Source organism: Pristiophorus japonicus, chromosome 15 (assembly GCF_044704955.1).
Source record: "Pristiophorus japonicus isolate sPriJap1 chromosome 15, sPriJap1.hap1, whole genome shotgun sequence".
Taxonomy (NCBI): domain Eukaryota; kingdom Metazoa; phylum Chordata; class Chondrichthyes; family Pristiophoridae; genus Pristiophorus; species Pristiophorus japonicus.
Window position 1 is genome coordinate 162,110,881 of NC_091991.1, and position 18,380 is coordinate 162,129,260.

An 18,380-nucleotide genomic window follows, 5' to 3' on the forward strand; every position below is an offset into this window, starting at 1 on the left:
ATAACGCGTTTTAAGACTGAGATCAGGAGAAATTATATCACTCAAGAGTTGTGAATTTTTGGAATTCTCTACCCCAAAGGGCTTTGGATGCTGAGCCATTGGCCAGAATTTTAACCTAAAAAAACAGGTGGGTTTGGAGTATGGGGGTAGCTAAAGTGTTAAAAATCAGATTCCCGACCTGATACCGTCTTAAATCCGCCCACCTCCGGTTTTATCGTAGGCGGGTGACCAATCCGCTCCCAGGGGGCGGGATGTCAATTTAAATATTATGATGAGGCTGGAAATCTCTTTTTTGTAAACCTCCATTTTGTTTTTAACTGCATGTGGACAGGTTTCACGCAATTCGTTAAACGTGGCAGCTAAGGCAATATGGGAACCTCTGGATCCAGGCGGTAAGTGGCTTTATACCTACCCCCTGGATCTAGGGTCTCTGCCTAACCCACACCCCCCATGATTGGAGACCCCCTCACGAAGCCTCCGATCACACCCCCCATCCACTCCCCCAACGATGATGCTGAGGCTGGCCCCGACCTTCTCTTACCCACCCCGATCCTCTCTCTCTCTCTCTCTTTCTCTCTCTCTCCCTTCCCCCCCCACCGTTACTTCAGTTATTTACATTCCCAATCAAATTCTAGGAAAAGTAGTCGCATCCAACTTGATTCTAAGTGCTTGTCAGTAGAACAATTAAAACCCCATAATTTTACAAAAAAAAATCTTCCACTTGCTGAGACTGACATCTTAGAACTGAGGCCACACAAGGAGTTATGGATGTACTTTTGTCTGCTCATTGTAGTCTGAGCTTCCCTGCTGTTACACTGTCGAGTCAGATGTGATGGACTCATTATTGCATGTGCTCCCAGGAACAATAAGGAGTCTTAACGTCAGCCATTTGCGGGTGTGCTACTACACTTGATTATTTTTACAAAAATGACAAATCCAGAAGGCACCAGACAGAAGGTGCGTACGCAAGGAACCATTTAAAAAAAAATTAAGCCAGTTTAGATCATATCCACACACTGCTGTATATTTATGTTAAAAAATTTTGGGTAACGTGGTAGCAACAGGAATGTTGTTTGCCTCAGCATTCACTTCCATCATTTGGATTTTGTTCTTCAAAACTAACGCAGTCTGGTTTCTTTTACCTGGGTCCTCCTTAAACACATTTACTGCTCTGTGAACATAAATCTTGTAATAAATTCCAATCGCAGGTTGCAGATCAATACATGCTCGCACGAGCGTGTAGTCCACAAGATAGGCAACGGTGAAAATCATTTTGATGTTGACGATGCAGTAAAGACAGGATAATACACTGGCTGGCAACGATTACAAGACCATGACATAGTGAGCCCTTCAGGGATGGCAAATCTTTCAGTATTTTAGCAATTCTGAATCCAGTGATACATTATGTCCTTAGACAATGTTCCAGCCTTATAAATGGAGTTTGAGAGAGTAGCCGATTATCTTTCCCGACCTAAGTTGGATTTTTCATGGCTATCACCAATAGACTGCAAGCTCCCACGATCTAATCACTTGATTTGAAATGAAGGGACATCATGTTTTATTTTGCTGCATGTTATAAGGTCCTTTTAATAATGGTAATAGCTATTAAGCACCCACATGGTTAAACTGATTTCATAGAATATTTAAATTCCTTCTCTACCACTACTTCCAACAGTAATCGCTTAAGGGGAAGGTGGCATAGTCCAGGTCAGAGTCTGTGTCGCATCATAAATGGCCATCCCCACTGTACGTCTTACTGTTAATCAATTCACAAAACGTGGGCAGATTGCAATCCATCAAACAGCACATTTATGTTTCACTAAAGGTTTCATGTACGGATTCAGAATGGTGCTCAGTCTTAAAGATTTAAAGAGGAGCAATTGCAGCTAAAGCCATTAGGATACTCTGCACATACCTAGAGTTAGCACAACATAGCTCACAGTAAAATACTAATACAGCTTATAGTAAATTACTAACATAGCTCATAGTAAATTAGCAAAACAATTGCAAAACATTTGAACCTTTTAGCAGTTGAAAGACAAAACATCACACTTAATTCTGTTCTCAAATATCACAAAAGGTAATCATATTTTTGCAGTTTTTAAAAATTTAATTTTAAAATGTATTCCTCTCCTGCATCCACATCTTCTTCTGGGTGGTCATAATTGGCCACCGAGAATCAGCCTTTTGTGGGGTGACAACCGTCTGCATTTCCTCCCTTAATTGAAACTTTACAGCAGTCGAAAGCTCCAGAGGACAGGTATAAAATAAGCCCATTTAAGGAAATAAAGCTTCCATTATGATTGACAACTCAAGTTCTTCAAACCCTAATATTCAAACTCTGAATAGTAGCAAATACTCTACAACCAGCCCAATCTGGTTGCATTTGTACAAATTCCGTGCAAAAATATTATTGCAGTTTTTCTGAGTATTATTTTAGTCCTCCCTTCTTCCTTTGTTCAAATTTCACCCCAATTCAAATTTCTTAGTGTCTCATTTCCACATCCAGTAGCCTAGATGCCGGGAAGATCAGGTACGTTATTCAGCTGAAGGCTTCTGGAAGCACAGTGAGAGACTAAGAACTTTCTACAGTTCTAACACAAGGCGTATTTTAGACATGTATACTTCAAGTGTCATAATTACTTATAAGAGCTTGCACTATTTCTGAAAATATCTCAGTTTTCCATTCCATTATTAGTTTGTAAACTATCAATATGGGGGTGGTGGGGGGGGGGGGAACACAGACAGTACATGAATTGCACATTTTATATATTGCAGCGTACATGCATATTGCAACATCACAAAACTGCTGTACAACACTGACAATGTATCATGCCAACACTAACCCCAATACATAGATAATCCATTCAGTCCAGCACCAGACTTGAAAATATATCAACACGGCTGTAATCAGCACTTGTGCTACACCACCAAGTGATAAATGTCCCTCTTTGGATACTGTATTCCTCAACATGGAAGACATGCCCCTTCTCGATGGCAAACTAAAACAAATTGGGCCCAAAGTTACCCTGCTAACAGTCTGGCCGACAACTAGTGTAACTGCACAGAGATCAAAATTACTTTATCTCCAGCATTTTCAAGGATTCACTGATTAATTTGAAATTTTGAAATCCCTCTGATGGATACACTGAAAGCTAACTACCATATGATCAGTTTATTAGTTCACAGCCAGGGGAAGGTCTATTCTGAATCTCGAGCATGGTTTACCAGACGTTTGAAAATATCGACAGTTCTTCTGGATGGTGACAATCTTGAAAATCATTGAAACCTGGCAAAAATACTCAATTTTATGCAATTCCACAGAGGAGGGAAATGGAGAACCAAAATGTTCCCCCCCTCCCCCAAACAAACTTTTGTTTGTGGATTTAAAAAACAAACATCCCTTTTGCCTCAACCCAATCAGGAACCAGTGGAGGCCTCCACGCAAGTACATCACTATCCTGAGACAACTGCTCCCTCTACAGGATAAAGACAGAAGAACAATTGTTTCAAGTGAAATCAATCCATGACCTGTCCCTCACTTTCCCAGCTGAAGGAGCACGTCGAGAAACTCTCCATCTTCAGTGGTGAATTGTGAGGCAAGGGGGTAGAAAGGAGAGGGGGATATTAGGCAGCACATATCGTAACTTCCATAATCACCTAAGCAGGTGACAGCATACTGTCACGGACAGGAAACAAAATCGGACAGAGTCAAAATTAAACTGTTACGAGGTTCAAAAATTAATCGCAGGAACCATTCTTCCATCCATCCTTCCATCGCTCATCCACCTTGGAGCAATCGAACTCTGGTTTTCCTACACGCCGGCTAATGTCATTGTGGAGAAGGCACATCCACTGCGACAGTTTATGTCTGTTGCTGGTATCCGGTGGGATTGCCTTCAGTCTACAACAGTGGAATAAATACACAGGGTTAGCATCAGGAGTGGGATTCCAACATAAAGCTTCCCAAATTCTTCACCGTGCAAAATCTATTTCTTATCTTATTAAGTCTTGACATTGCTACGTCGCTGGGGGGACAGGAGCTTACTAATGAGGCCAGAAAATCACATACTGAGAGCAATGTTCAATCAGGTCGACAATCCAAAACAAAGCAGTCACGCTGTATCCAGCCTCACCATGCCAGCCTCCCCATCCACTCCCAACTTAACCTTGCAGCCCTCATGCCCAACTCACCTAGTGTCAGGTGTCAGCCGTGGCTCAGTGGGTAGCACTCTAGCCTCTGAGTCAGAAGGTTGTGAGTTCAAGTACCACTTCAGGGACGTCGGCACAAAAAAAAATCTAAGCCGACACTCCAGTGCAGTGCTGAGGAAGTGCTGCACTGTCGAAGGTGTCGTCTTTTGGATGAGACGTTAAACCGAGGCCCCCATTTGCCCTCTCAAGTGGACGTAAAAGATCCCGCGGCACTATTTCGAAGAGGAGCAGGGGAGTTAATATTTATCCTTCAATCAAGCTAACAAAAAAAAACTGATTATCTGGTCATTATCACATTGCTCTTTGTGGGGAAACTGCTGTGAGCAAATTGGTTGCCGTGTTTCCTACATTACAGGTTGGATCTCCCTTGTCCGGTACTGCCCCTCGTCCGGCATGATTCCGGTGGCCGGGGGCGCAGGCGCAGCACGTGGCCGACCTCCACCCCGACTTTAGGCCCGTGGCGACACTCAGCCCGCTGGAGCCGCGCCAACACTTCAGGCCCACCTGGGGCTCGCACCCCCTCGGGCCACTGACCTCCCCTCGTCCGGCAAAATCCCTTATTCAGCACAGGCTAGGTCCCGAGGGTGCCAGATAAGCGAGGTTCAACATGTACAACAGTGACAACACTTCAAAAGTACTTAACTGGTTGTAAAGCGCCTTGAAAGGTCCGGTGGTTGTGAAAGGCGCTATATAAATCCAAGTCTTTCTTTCTTTCTCACCAGTCCACACACAACTGCACCAGACACCAACTAAGGGCCTGGCCGCAGCATGCTTCCTCCATTCGAGCCCTTTGTGCCCATACACAAACATCACACCCACCCCAACATACTGCCCAGCCCATGTCCCGACCTAAAACTCAGCTCGAGCCGACAGGCTCCCCTGACCAAATGTCACTCGTCCAGCTACATCAGACTCAACCTGTGGTCCAACCACCCCTCCGCCCTTAGACCCTCCCCGAGCTTCAGCCTCCGGCCCAGCATGCTGCCCTCAAAGCAGGCGTTTATATTTGCTGATGTCCTGTAAGCATTTGATGCGCTTAGCAAGTTTACATGGTGAGCAACTGAGCCGTCCGGACCAGAAAGGCTCTTGGGCTCACATCGCGGTGCGTGCCAAGCTGGCATGGCTGTCGCAGTGCACCAATTGGGCTCAATGCCCCTTGGTTGCGGGAAAGAAAAGGAAAAAAGAACAGAAAGCAGCCAGGGTTCCCACTCTCGATCACTGTCTGGCAACTCCTGCTGGGTGTGCAATCGTCATCATCGGGGAGGTCAGCAACGAGCTCAGCTGCGATGACCCCTCTGCTGGGAATAGCCTGTTGCTGATGGATAAACAATGAGCACTAAGATGAGGTACAAGAGCGCACCCATGGAAGTATATTCCAGCAAGGAGTAGATGCCCTTCAGGAAAAGGAGGGAATGAGTGAAAACTGGAATGGGGGGGGGGTGGAAATACTAGGTTGGTGGAACGGGTACGATGATGATCAAGCCAATCGTTGTTTTCCCACTTAATCAGCTGAAAAATTGGATCAGGTTTTAGTCAAACGTGTTTTTCCAGTGTTGTCTTCACCTCCAAATTGGACAGTGGGAGCGTGGAGACAAAATATAGATGGCAACTTAACTATTTTAAACTTAGGAAAAGGGCGGGGGGAAAGAGATGGAGAGAAAAGGTTCTAAAAAAAAGTAAAATCATCAGTTAAATCTAAAAAGGGGGCAAGAGAATAAAGTGAATTGCGGATAGCAGGACAAACCAGAGATTGCTCAAGTTATTAAGGTCTGATGCGGGAGGCAGCTAATTTCTCCACTCGGTATCTCAGGAGGCCGTCGGATGGAGAGCCAAACTAGACATTCCGTTACATAGAAACATAGAAAATAGGTGCAGGAGTAGGCCATTTGGCCCTTCGAGCCTGCACCGCCATTCAATAAGATCATGGCTGATTATTCCCTCAGTACCCCTTTCCTGCTTTCTCTCCATACCCCTTGAGCCCCTTAGCCGTAAGGGCCATATCTAACTCCCTCTTGAATATATCCAGTGAACTGGCATCAACAACTCTCTGCGGCAGGGAATTCCATAGGTTAACAACTCTGAGTGAAGAAGTTTCTCCTCATCTCAGTCCTAAATGGCCTACCCCTTATCCTAAGACTATGTCCCCTGGTTCTGGACTTCCCCAACATCGGGAACATTCTTCCCACATCTAACCTGTCCAGTCCTGTCAGAATCTTATATGTTTCTCTGAGATCCCCTTTCATCCTTCTAAACTCCAGTGAATAAAGGCCCAGTTGATCCAGTCTCTCCTCATATGACAGTCCAGCCATCCCTGGAATCAGTCTGGTGAACCTTCGCTGCACTCCCTCAATAGCAAGAACGTCCTTTCTCAGATTAGGAGACCAAAACTGAACACAATATTCCAGGTGAGGCCTCACTAAGGCCCTGTACAACTGCAGTAAGACCTCCCTGCTCCTATACTCAAATCCCCTAGCTATGAAGGCCAACATACCATTTGCCTTCTTCACCACCTGCTGTACCTGCATGCCCACTTTCAGCGACTGATGAACCATGAGACCCAGGTCTCGTTGCACCTCCCCTTTTCCTAATCTGCTGCCATTCAGATAATATTTTGCCTTCGTGTTTTTGCCCCCAAAATGGATAACCTCACATTTATCCACATATGTGGATAAATATGTGGATAAATGTGAGGTTATCCACATGCATTCGCCCACTCACCAAACCTGTCCAAGTCACCCTGCAGCCTCTTACAGGATATAAGTTTTTCCCATCATACAAAAGTAGTAAGTAGTAGTTTAAGGTACTTAAAATTCTGTTTTTGAGTGTTTATTGTTGAAGTTGGGGTTAAAGCGATATGACCAGATTTACAGTTGCTATTTAAGTAGCTTTACCATGATTTTACTCTAGATTGATTAGCCCAGGCAGACAGAAATTAGTCTGCAATAATAGTCCAAAGGATTCTCACAGTAACTAACTAAAGAATAAAAAATAAACAAATGAGCAATACCACACCGACCTGTCTCTCAGGTCCTCTGCACACTCCTCACAGGGAAAGAACTTGGAAAACAAGGAGATAAACTGCTTCATGTCAGCCTGTTGAGTGTTGGTGGGCTTGTCTGGATAATACGCTGCCATTGTATGAAGGAAAGACCAGGTGCTCCTCCCCAGTTCTTCACGGTCTAAAGGACATTCAACAGGACGCGCTCTATCCAGGTCTTCTGTAACATCCTGTAGAACAAGTATAGCGGATTTAAAAACTACCTATAAATAAATCTTAAAGCATTAAATGGAATTAATGAGAAATGTTGGACTTGGACATGAAAAATTTCACAAACATTCTTTTGCAGATTATACTAAGAAGCATTCAATGAAATAAAAATATTACAGTCAGTAATTGATTGAAAAACAATTCCTACCATACCTCAGCTACGACTTTTTTTTAAAAAAGCACTGCATTATAACAGTCACATTTTCCAAGAGGCTATATTGGATTAGGATCTGTTGAGGGGTTTCTGTTTAGAAAATGCAAATCAATGTAAGTGAAACCAAATGTAAAAGTCTCACATGGGGAAAATTGCAGGAGGCAGGACACTACACTTTAGGAAGGGTGTCGAGGTCTTCGAGGGGGAACAGAGGCGAGTTACTAGAATTGTTCCGGGGATGAACCAGAGGCAACATGAGGAAACACTTCGCAGCAAGTTATGAGCTGGAATGCACTGCCTGAAAAGGTACTGGATGCACTCAATAATAACTTTCAAAAGGAATTGGATCAATACGCAGAGGGGGAAAATCTGCAGGGCTATGGGGAAAGAGGAAGAGGGGGGGGAAATAGGACTAATTGGATAGCTCTTTCAGAGAGCTGGCACAGGCACAATGGGCCGAATGGCCTCCTCTGTGCTGCATTATTCTATGATTTTATATGTTATGTATGTATGTATGTAGACCTTACCCAAATGTAAGACTTGCCACCAGGGGGCACAACTGTGGGAGACCGAAGGGTCACCTGTGCACCCTGGGGCAAGCAGGTATATAGGTGACTCACCATGCTGCTTCCTCACTCTAGAGTCTGAAATAAAGAGACCGAGGTCACATCAGTTTGAGCTTGCGATATGGTCCTGTGGATTTATTCTGAACATAACACTATAAGACAAATACCACAAGCTGCACACGGTCACTAGTTTGCATACATGCCAACCCTCGAGGATTGCCCTGGTGTCTCTAGGAATTAAAGACAAATTTCCTAGACACTGCTACCCAGGTGAAAAATCATAGAGACATTAAATAAATTGTCTTTGAACACTTTTGTTTACTAGTTATAAAAACATTGAGCATGGGGGAAAAAAGCTGTTTCACTGACAGTCAAGAATCATTCAGTTGGGTAATGAAGAACTTATTCGCTTTCCAATTGGTGTGGGACGGCAGGTATGTGGGCACGGAGTTTGGAGGTCAGTGGGTAGCACTCTCGCCTTTGAGTCAGCAGGTTGTGGGTTCGAGTCCCTCTCCAGGGACGAGCACAAAACTCTAGGCTGACACTCCAGTGCAGTGCTGAGGGAGCACTATTGGAGGTGCCGTCTTTCGGATGAGACTTTAAACCGAGGCCCCGTCTGCTCTCTCTCTAAGTGGATGTAAAAGATCCCATGGCACTATTTCGAAGAAGAACAGGGGAATTATCCCTGGTGTCCTGGCCACTTCAATCAACACCACTAAAAAACAGATTACCTGGTCATTATCACATTGCTGTTTGTGGGACTTAATCGAGCAACTAGTAAGCAAAGTTATTATTCTGACTAAAAATGAGAGAGAAAGGGTCTTTTTTCCCATGTATTCTGATCTGATTATAGGCATAACTTTTGTCACTATATGCCACAGAGCTCTGTGCTCCAAATGTGTGTCAGGGTCAGTTTTAAATGGCCACCACTCTGTGATTTCTGCTCTGCTTACTATAAAAACTTGAAGGAAAGAAACTGGTTGAGAGACAAACAAATGTTGTCACTGTGAAGAGCGAGTACAGGTTCGACCTCCCGAATCTGGCAACCTTGGGATCAAGGCCGAGCCGGTTTTCATGTTTTTCCGGACTACGGAACATCTTTCTGACGTCACGAATCCGGAAATACCCGAGCCCAGGTTCGGGTATTTCCAGATTTCAGAACATCAGAAAGGTTGGGGGGTGGTGGGTGGGGTGGCTCTCCGAGGTGCTGTTCGGGTCGCCGGCCCCGTCGATGAGGTCGTTGGGCGGGGCCAAGCCTTCGAGTAAGTGTTTGGGTGGGCCCCACCGCCGAGCATTCTACACTCCACCCCAACCAGAGCCATGTGATCTCCTGGGAGAGGCAAAAAAAAAAGATAAAAACCCAGACCAACCGAGGAAAAAAAAATCTGAGAAAATTCCTCTCCAACCCATCCAGGCGATCAAAACTAGACCAGGTGATCACTCTGGCCATATTAGATTCCCTGTAGTACTTACCATCGTTACCATCTATCTCTGTCTTGAATATACTAAATGACTTAGCTTCCACAGCCCTCTAAGAATTCCAAAGATTCACCATCCTCTGAGTGAAGAAATTTCTCTTCATCTTAGTCATAAATAGCCAACCCCTTATTCTTAGACTGTGACCCCTGGTTCTCGATTCCCCAGCCAGGTGAAACATCCTCCCTGCATCTACCGTCAAACCCTGTAAGAATTTTGTATGTTTCAAAGAGATCACCTCTCATTCTTCTAAGCTCTGGAGAATATAGGCCCAGTCTACGCAATCTCTCCTCATACGACAGTCCCCCCCGTCCCAGGAATCAGTCTGGTGAACCTTCGATATTAGGACAGGTCATGGTCAAAGAGGTAGGTTTTAAAGAGCATCTAAAAGGAGAGTTGAGAGAGAGGTGGAGAGGTTTAGGGAGGGAATTCCAGAGCTTAGGGCCGAGGCTGCTGAAGGCATCTCAAAATGTTCTCGTACATTTTGATGTAGTAAAGCTAGTTTATTTTATAGCACATGACGTAAACCAGCCAGTTACAACAAAGTAGCTCTCTGGAATCTATGCACAGTTGCTGATATATGTGTCTAGTTCGCGATAAGTTGTTGTTGTGACCTGGAATGCATTACCTGAAAGGGTGGTAGAAGCAGATTCAATCGTAACTTTCAGAAAGGATATACTTGTAAAGCAAAGATTTGCAGTGTTACGGGGAAAGAGCAGGGAGTGAGATGAATTAGATAGCTCTTACAGAGAGCGAGCACAGGCACGATGGGGCGAAAGGCCCCCAGTATGCTGTAGGATTCTAGGCCCACTCGGATTCTGGTACACACAATAAATAACTACATAACATGACTACAGAACATTTCCGCTCAAATCGTGCACTTAGTTTTTAAAAATATTCTGGTGTACCATGACATAATTATTTTATATTATTTTAAGCCTGCTAAAGAACTGAGACACTCAACAATGGTAAATAAAATCAAATGGGCCAAAATCACTTGACCATACCTCCAGGAACACATTCAATCAAAATTGGCAACAACTTGTATTTATATACGTAGTGAAACGTCCCAAAGTGCTTCACAGGAGTTTTATGAGATTAAAAATTTGACACCGAGCCGCAGAAGTAGGAATTAGGGCAGGTGACCAAAAGCTTGGTCAAAAAGGTATGTTTTAAGGAGCGTCTTGAAAGAGGAAAGAGAGATAGAGAGGCGGAGGGGTTTAGGGAGGGAGTTCCAGAGCTTAGGAGCCTAGGCAACAGAAGGCACGGCCACCAATGGTTGAGCGATTATAATCAGGGATGCTCAAAAGGGCAGAATTAGAGGAGCGCAGATATCACGGGGGGGGGGTTGTGGGGCTGGAGGAGATTACAGAGATAGGGAGGGGCGAGGCCATGGAGGGATTTGAAAACAAGGATGAGAATTTTGAAATCGAGGCATTGCTTAACCGGGAGCCATGTAGGTCAGCGAGCACAGTGGGTGATGGGTGAGTGCGACTTGGTGCGAGTTAGGACACGGGCAACCAAGTTTTGGATCACCTTCAGTTTACGTAGGGTAGAATGTGGGGGGGCCAGCCAGGAGTGCATTGGAATAGTGAAGTCTAGAGGTAACAAAGGCATGGATGAGGGCTTCAGCAGCAGATGAGCTGAGGCAGGGGCAGAGTCGGGCAAGGTGGAAATAGGCAGCCTTAGTTATGTTGCGGATATGTGGTCGAAAGCTCAGTTCAGGGTCAAATATGACACCAAGGTTGCTAACAGTGTGGTTCAGCCTCAGACAGAAGTTGGGGAGAGGGATAGAGTCAGTAGCTAGGGAACGGAGTTTGTGACGGGGACCGAAAACAATGGCTTCGGTCTTCCCAATATTCAATTGGAGAAAACACCAGAGTTTGGTATGCAAAACATCTAATCTGATGGATAACACCTGCCAAGGCAGCACTCCCTCAGCACTGCACTGAAGTGGTCGCTTGAATTATGTGCTCAAACCCTGGAGTGGGATTTGAACCCACAACTTTGTGACTAGGAGGCAAGAATGAGGCCAACTGCACGAGAGATATCATAGGCTTTGGCCAAACGGTGCGGAGGGCAGCAGGCGAGTCGTAGGACCGCCTTGTCAGTCTGCTCCTGTGACTAGCCAAGCTGGCCATTAACAGATCCAGCCAGAACGCGGTCGATGGGGGTGTTTGCTCTGGCTGCCTGCCTCTCTGCCACGACTATGTCTGCACCCGGGTGTTCCTGGAGAGGGAGCATGAAGTATCTGCCGCTACGCGCCGGTACACTTGAGGCTTTCCGCGACCGGTAGGCACCCAAGAGGCTGGACTGCATAGTGGAAACATGAAACAAAATTATAATTTGATTACTTTCCCCCTGTTAGTTTTGTTATAATGTGGAGCATATTCGCAGAGAGGTCAATAACCAGGGGGGCATAGATTTAAAATAAGTGGCTGAAGGATTAGAGAGGAGCCGAGGAGAAATTTCTTCACCCAGAGGGTGGTGAGGGTCTGAAGCGCTCTGATTGAAAGGGTGGTAGAGGCAGAAACCCTCATTACATTACATGAAAGGTCATGGACCTGAAACGTTAATATTTTTCTCTCTCCACAGACGCTGCCTGACCCGCTGAGTATTTCCAGCACTTTCTGTTTTTATTTCAGATTTCCAGCATCTGCAGTGTTTTGCTTTTATACATTTAAAAAGTATTTGGATATGCACTTGAAGTGCCGTAACCTACAGGACTACAGACTAAGAGCTGGAAAGTAGGATTAGGCTGGATAGCTCTTTTTCGGCCGGCATGGACACGGTGGGCTGAATGGCCTCCTTTTGAGCCACGAATTTCTAAATGATTCTATATTGCTTGTGCCTCTTTAGAAAGGAGACACTTATGGTTTAAGCGATTCGATTAGATGATTCAATCAGCAATTCTAACTGATAGTCATAGAATCATAGAATGGGTACAGCACAGAAGGAGGTCATTCAGCCCGTCGACTGAGTTCCCACTCTCTGCAAGAGCACTTCAGCTAGTCCCACTTCCCCGCCCTATCCCTGTAGCCCCACAATAAATGTTTCCTTCAGGTACTTATCCAATTCCCTTTTGAAAGCCACGATTAAGAGCTTCTACAGGTATATAAAAAGGAAGCAAGTAGCTAAAGTTCCTTAGAGAATGAGACTGGAGAATTAATAATGGGAAACAGGGAAATGGAAGAGACTTTGAACAAATATTTTGTATCGGTCTTCATGGTAGAAGACACTAAAAACATCCCAATAATTGATAATCAAGGAGTTATGGGGGGGGGGGGCAGAAGACGACTTAAAACAATCCCTATCACTAGAGATAAAGTTCTAGGCAAACTAATGGGACTAAAGATGGACAGGTCCCCTGGATCTAATGGCATGCATCCTCCTAGGGTCTTAAAAGTGGCTGCAGCGATAGTAGATGCATTGGTCATAATCTACCAAAATTCCCTGAATTCTAGAGAGGTCCCAGCAGATTGGAAAACCACAAATGTAACACCTTATTTAAGAAAGGAGGGAGACAGAAAGCAGGAAACTATAAACCAGTTCGCCTACCATCTGTCATTGGGAAGTGCTGGAGTCCATCATTAAGGAAGTAGTAACAGGACATTTAGAAAATCATAATGCAGACGAGCAGAGTCAGCATGGTTTTATGAAAGGGAAATCATGTTTGACAAATTTGCTAGAGTTCTTTGAGGATGTAATGAGCAGAGTGGGATAAAGGGGAACCAGTAGATGTCATGTATTTGGATTTCCAGAGAGCATTCAATAAGGTGCTACATAAAAGGTTACTACACAAGAGCTCATAGGGCTGGGCTGGATATTAGTGTGGATAGAGAATTAGCTAACTAACAGAAAACAGAGAGTTGGGATAAATGGGTCATTTTCAGGTTGGAAAACTGTAACTAGTGGGGTGCCACAGGGATCGGTACTGAGGCCTCAACTATGATCTTAGAATAAGGGGCCGCCCATTTAGAACTGAGATGAGGAGAAATTTCTTCTCAGAGGGTTGTGAATCTTTGGAATTCTCTGCCCCAGAGAGCTGTGGAGGCTGACTATATTTAAAGGTGGAGATAGGCAGATTTTTGAATGATAATGGAGCCAAGGGTTATGGGGAGCAGGCAGGAAAGTGGAGTTGAGGCCAAGATCAGATCAGTCATGATCTTATTGAATGGCGGAACAGCTCGAGGGGCCAAATGAACTACTCCTGCTCCTATTTCTTATGTTCTTATGTTATGTTCTGCCTGCAAAAGAGACATCAGAGGAGCCACAGGTTTGTTGGTGTGTCGGCTGTGGCTCAGTTGGTAGCATCCTCGCACCTGGGTTCAAGTCCCACTCCAGGGACTTGAGCACAAAAATCTAAGTGGACACTCTGGTGCAGTACTGAGGGTGCGCTGCACTGTCGGAGGTGGCGTCTTTTAGATGAGACGTTAAACCGAGGCCCCGTCTGCTATCTCGCTTGGATGAGAAAGATTCCATCGAACTTTTTTGAAGAGGAGCAGGGGAGTTATGCCCGGTGTCCTGGGCCAATATTTATCCCTCAGTCAATATAACCAAAAAAAACAGATGATCTGGTCATCATCACATTGCTGTTTGTGGGAGCTTGCCGTGCTTCCCACATTACAACAGACCTCCTGTATGGTTCAGAGACGTGGACCATATACAGCAGACATACACCTCAAATCGCTGAAGAAATACCACCAATGATGTCTCTGCAAGATCCTGCAAATCCCCTGGGAGGATAGAAGCACCGTTCAGAAGTTCTCGATGAGGCCAACATTCCCAGCATCGAAGCACTGGCCTCGCTTGACCAGCTCCGTTGGGCGGCCCACATTGTCCGCATGTTCGGCACAAGATTCCCAAAGCAAGCGCTCTACTTGGAACTCGTACATGGCAAACGAACCCCAGATGGTCAGAGGAAACATTTCAAGGACATCCTCAAAGCCTCCTTGATAAAGTGCAACATCCCCACCAACACCTGGGAGTCCCTGGCCAAAGACTGCCCTAAGTGGAGGAAGAGCATCCGGGAGGACACTGAGCACCTCGAGTCTCATCGGCGAGAGCATGCAGAAAGCAAGTGCAGGCAGCGGAAGGAGCTTGTGGCAAACCAGACTCCCCACCCACCCTTTCCTTCAACCACTGTCTGTCCCGCCTGTGACAGAGACTGTAATTCCCATATTGGACTGTACAACCACCTGAGAACTCACTTTTAGAGTGGAAGCAAGTCTTCCTCGATGATGATGTCAACAGTGACAACACTCTTCCAAAAAACAAAGTATTTCATTGGCTGTTAAAGTGCTCTAGGATGTCCGGTGATCGTGAAAGGCGCTATATAAATGCAAGTCTTTTCTTTTTAATAAAACAGATGGTAATTGCTCCCAGAAGTCCCCTGAAGCAGTGACCTTTGACCGTTGCAGACACGTGACGGCTGCCATCAGGTGGTCTCTCTCTCGCTCCCCCGCCCCCGGGGCCCTCACACCGCTGGCCCGCCGGCCGCTCCGCCTCTCCCTTACCGCAGGCACCACCTGCTTCTTTTGATCCCGAATCCACGTCTTGAAGTCCACGCAGGCCCGGCACGGTTTCTTCGGCTCCCCGCCGCCGCTCGGAGGCGCGCCCTGCTCGGCGGTGCCGCCGCCTCCCGCGGGGAACGGGAAGCCGGCGAACGGGCTGGGGCTGGGCCTGGGCGCCGCCATGTTTGAACCGCACGGCACCCTGGGACTAGCTGATGTCACGTGGGGCAGCCCCACCTGACACCACAGGTGTCCCAAGCTCACCAGGACAGCCACTCTCCACACATTGTTCCCCACTTTTCATGCAGTGTGGATTCCCCCTGGCTGAGAAACAGGAGATTGTTTCCCCTCCCCCCCTCACAGAGAAAGTTGAGGGGGTCCAGACAGAGAGAAACTGTTCCCATTGGCGGAAGGGTCATGAACCAGAGGGCGCAGATTTAAGGTGATTGGCAGAAGAACCAAAGGCGACATAAGAAAAAACCTTTTTACGCAGCGAGTAGTTAGGATCTGGAATGCGTTGCCTGAAAGGGCGGTGGCGGCAGACTTAATCGTGGCTTTCAAAAGATAATTTAATAAGTACCCGAAGGAAAAACATTTTCAGGGCTACGGGAAAGGGCGGGGGAGCTGAAATGCTCTTGCAGAGAGCCACAGGCTTGAAAGCCAAAAGAGGCAGCTGATTGTGTCAGCAAATTCAAGGGAGAGGTAAATAAGTACCTGGAGAAAGTTGATGCAGGAGTATGACGGCTATCGTGGGATATGATGGTTCATATGTAGTACAAGTCGAGAGAATTCCACTCGGCTTCCAGCTCTATACACGTAATTATTATTTGACATTCTATTTCCATTGAATTTTGTTTCAAACCCAAAAGAAGCCATTGTGCTCTTCAGATCATTCGGTTGACACGAAGTAATTCAACCCACAAACACAATTTAGCTAAATAGAAACAAATAAAAACCGAGAAGAAAGCAATGCTACGTGGAGTGGCAGTGTCAAATAAAAGATCCGACAGGAATGGCTGCTGACAGAAAGTCACACTGCAGCAAGCACGACTTCTGCTTCAGCATAAACCTTTTGTTTAGCAATAAGGTTTAACAGCTTCAGCATTCTCTTCATAGCTCACGAGCTTTTGCTACCAGTAGGTGGCAACCTTTCTTCCAAGAGTCAGCTGTGCCTCAGTGGGTTGCACGCTCACCACTGAGTCAGAAGGTTGTGGGTTCAAGTCCCACTCCAGAGATGAGGGCACAACATCCAAGCTACCACTTGAGTGCTGCACTGTTGGAGGTGCCGAATTTTGAAGATGTTAAACCGAGGCCCCGTCTGCTCTCTGAGGTGGATGTAAAAGATCCCATGGTACTAATCCAAGGAACAGGCAAGCTATACCTGGTGTCCTGGCCAATATTTATCCCTCAACCAACATCACTAAAATCTGGCCATTATCACATTGTTGTTTGTGGGAGCTTTCTGTGCACAAATTGGCTGTTGTATGAACAGTGACTACACTTCAAAATTATTTAATTGGCTGGAAAGTACTTTGGGATGTCCTGAGGTCATGAAAGGCACTATATAAATGAAAAGAAGGAAATACTTATTCATATAAGCGCCTTTCTTAACCTCAGGACATCCCTAAACACTTTACAGGCAATGAACTGCTTTAATGAAGGAGACACAGCAGCCAATTTGCACACAGTAAGCTCCCACAAGCAGCAATGTGATAATGACTAGATAATCTGTTTTAGTGATGTTAATTGATGGATAAATATCGGCCAGGACACCAGGGATAACTCCCCTGCTCTTCTTTGAAACAGTACCATAGGATCATTTTACATCCACCTGAGAGCAGACAGAGGCTCTTCTTAACATCTCAACTGAAAGACACCATCTCCAATAGTGAAGTACTGCGCTGGAGTGTTAGCATAGATTTGTGTTCAAGGCTCTGGAGCAGCTGATGGAAAGAGTACAGCAATGATCCAGTAAGGAAACTCCTGTCAGATGTTCCTTTCTGAACCATTGGAGGATACTGTGGCTGAGCTCAGTACAATGCAAATCAGGAAGTGAACATATTTGGGGCAATCAAACTTGCAGATTGGGTGCAGGCAGTCAAACTGCTAAATTGATATGCTTTGCGCCCGTTTTTAATCTCGCAAAATGGACAAAATGAATAGCAATTTCTTAACCCTGAAATATTTAAATGAGCAGCTTGCTGCTCCCAGTGCAAATTTGTTATAGGGCAAACTTGCGGGTGAAAATTATGACGTGGGACAAAGCTGCTAAAAGTGTTCCAAAAAGCAGCACACTGCAAATGCTATAAATCTGAATCAAAAATAGAAAAAGCTGGAAACATGCAACTGTTGGGCAGCATCTGTAGAGAGAACCAACACTCGATGTTTTGGGTTTGTGCCCTTTAGAATCGAAAAGTAAGAGATAATCAAACATATGTGTGATCATCAACACATAAATACTGCGGCTACAGAGCAGGTCAGAGGCTGGGTATTCCGCAGTGAGTGTCTCACCTCCTGACTCCCCAAAGCCTTTCCAACATCAACAAGGCACAAGTCAGGAGTGTGATGGAATGTTTTCCACTTGCCTGGATGAGTGCAGCTCCAACAACACTCAAGAAGCTCAACACCATCCAGGACATAGCATCCACTTGATCGGCACCCCATCCACCACCTTAAACATTCACTCCCTCCACCACCGGCGCACCGTGGCTGCTGTGTGTACCATCTACAAGATGCACTGCAGCAACTCGCCAAGGCTTCTTCTACAGAATCTCTCAAACCCACAACCTCTACAACCTAGAAGGACAAGGGCAGCAGGCGCATGGGAACACCATCACCTCCAAGTTCCCCTCCAAGTCACACAGCATCCTGACTTGGAAATATATCGCCGTTCCTTCATGGTCGCTGGGTCAAAATCCTGGAACTCCCTAACAGCACTGTGGGAGCACCTTCACCACACGGACTGCAGCGGCTCAAGAAGGTGGCTCTCCACCATCTTCTCATGGGCAATTAGGGATGGGCAATAAATGCTGGCCTTGCCAGCGATACTCACATCCCAGGGACAATTTTTTAAAAAGAAAATGGGGATAGGTGGGAAAAAATAAACAGACAAAGCTAAAATAACATCTTTCTGAAGGTAGTTTAATATTGATGATAAAACAGCAACCGAAATATTCAAAAGAGCAAATCGA

At 45.6% G+C, this 18,380-nt stretch overlaps 1 protein-coding gene across 1 annotated transcript; it reads right to left on the reverse strand.

Annotated features, from left to right (window-relative positions):
• Positions 1-603: 603 nt before the first annotated feature.
• Positions 604-15,372, reverse strand: gfer (growth factor, augmenter of liver regeneration (ERV1 homolog, S. cerevisiae)). Its single transcript, XM_070899981.1, has 3 exons — positions 15,193-15,372; positions 7,229-7,440; positions 604-3,904 (listed from the first exon to the last, which is right to left on the reverse strand). Exons 1-3 carry the CDS (start codon positions 15,370-15,372, stop codon positions 3,742-3,744), a joined length of 555 nt encoding a protein of 184 aa, XP_070756082.1. The 3' UTR covers positions 604-3,741.
• Positions 15,373-18,380: the final 3,008 nt, after the last annotated feature.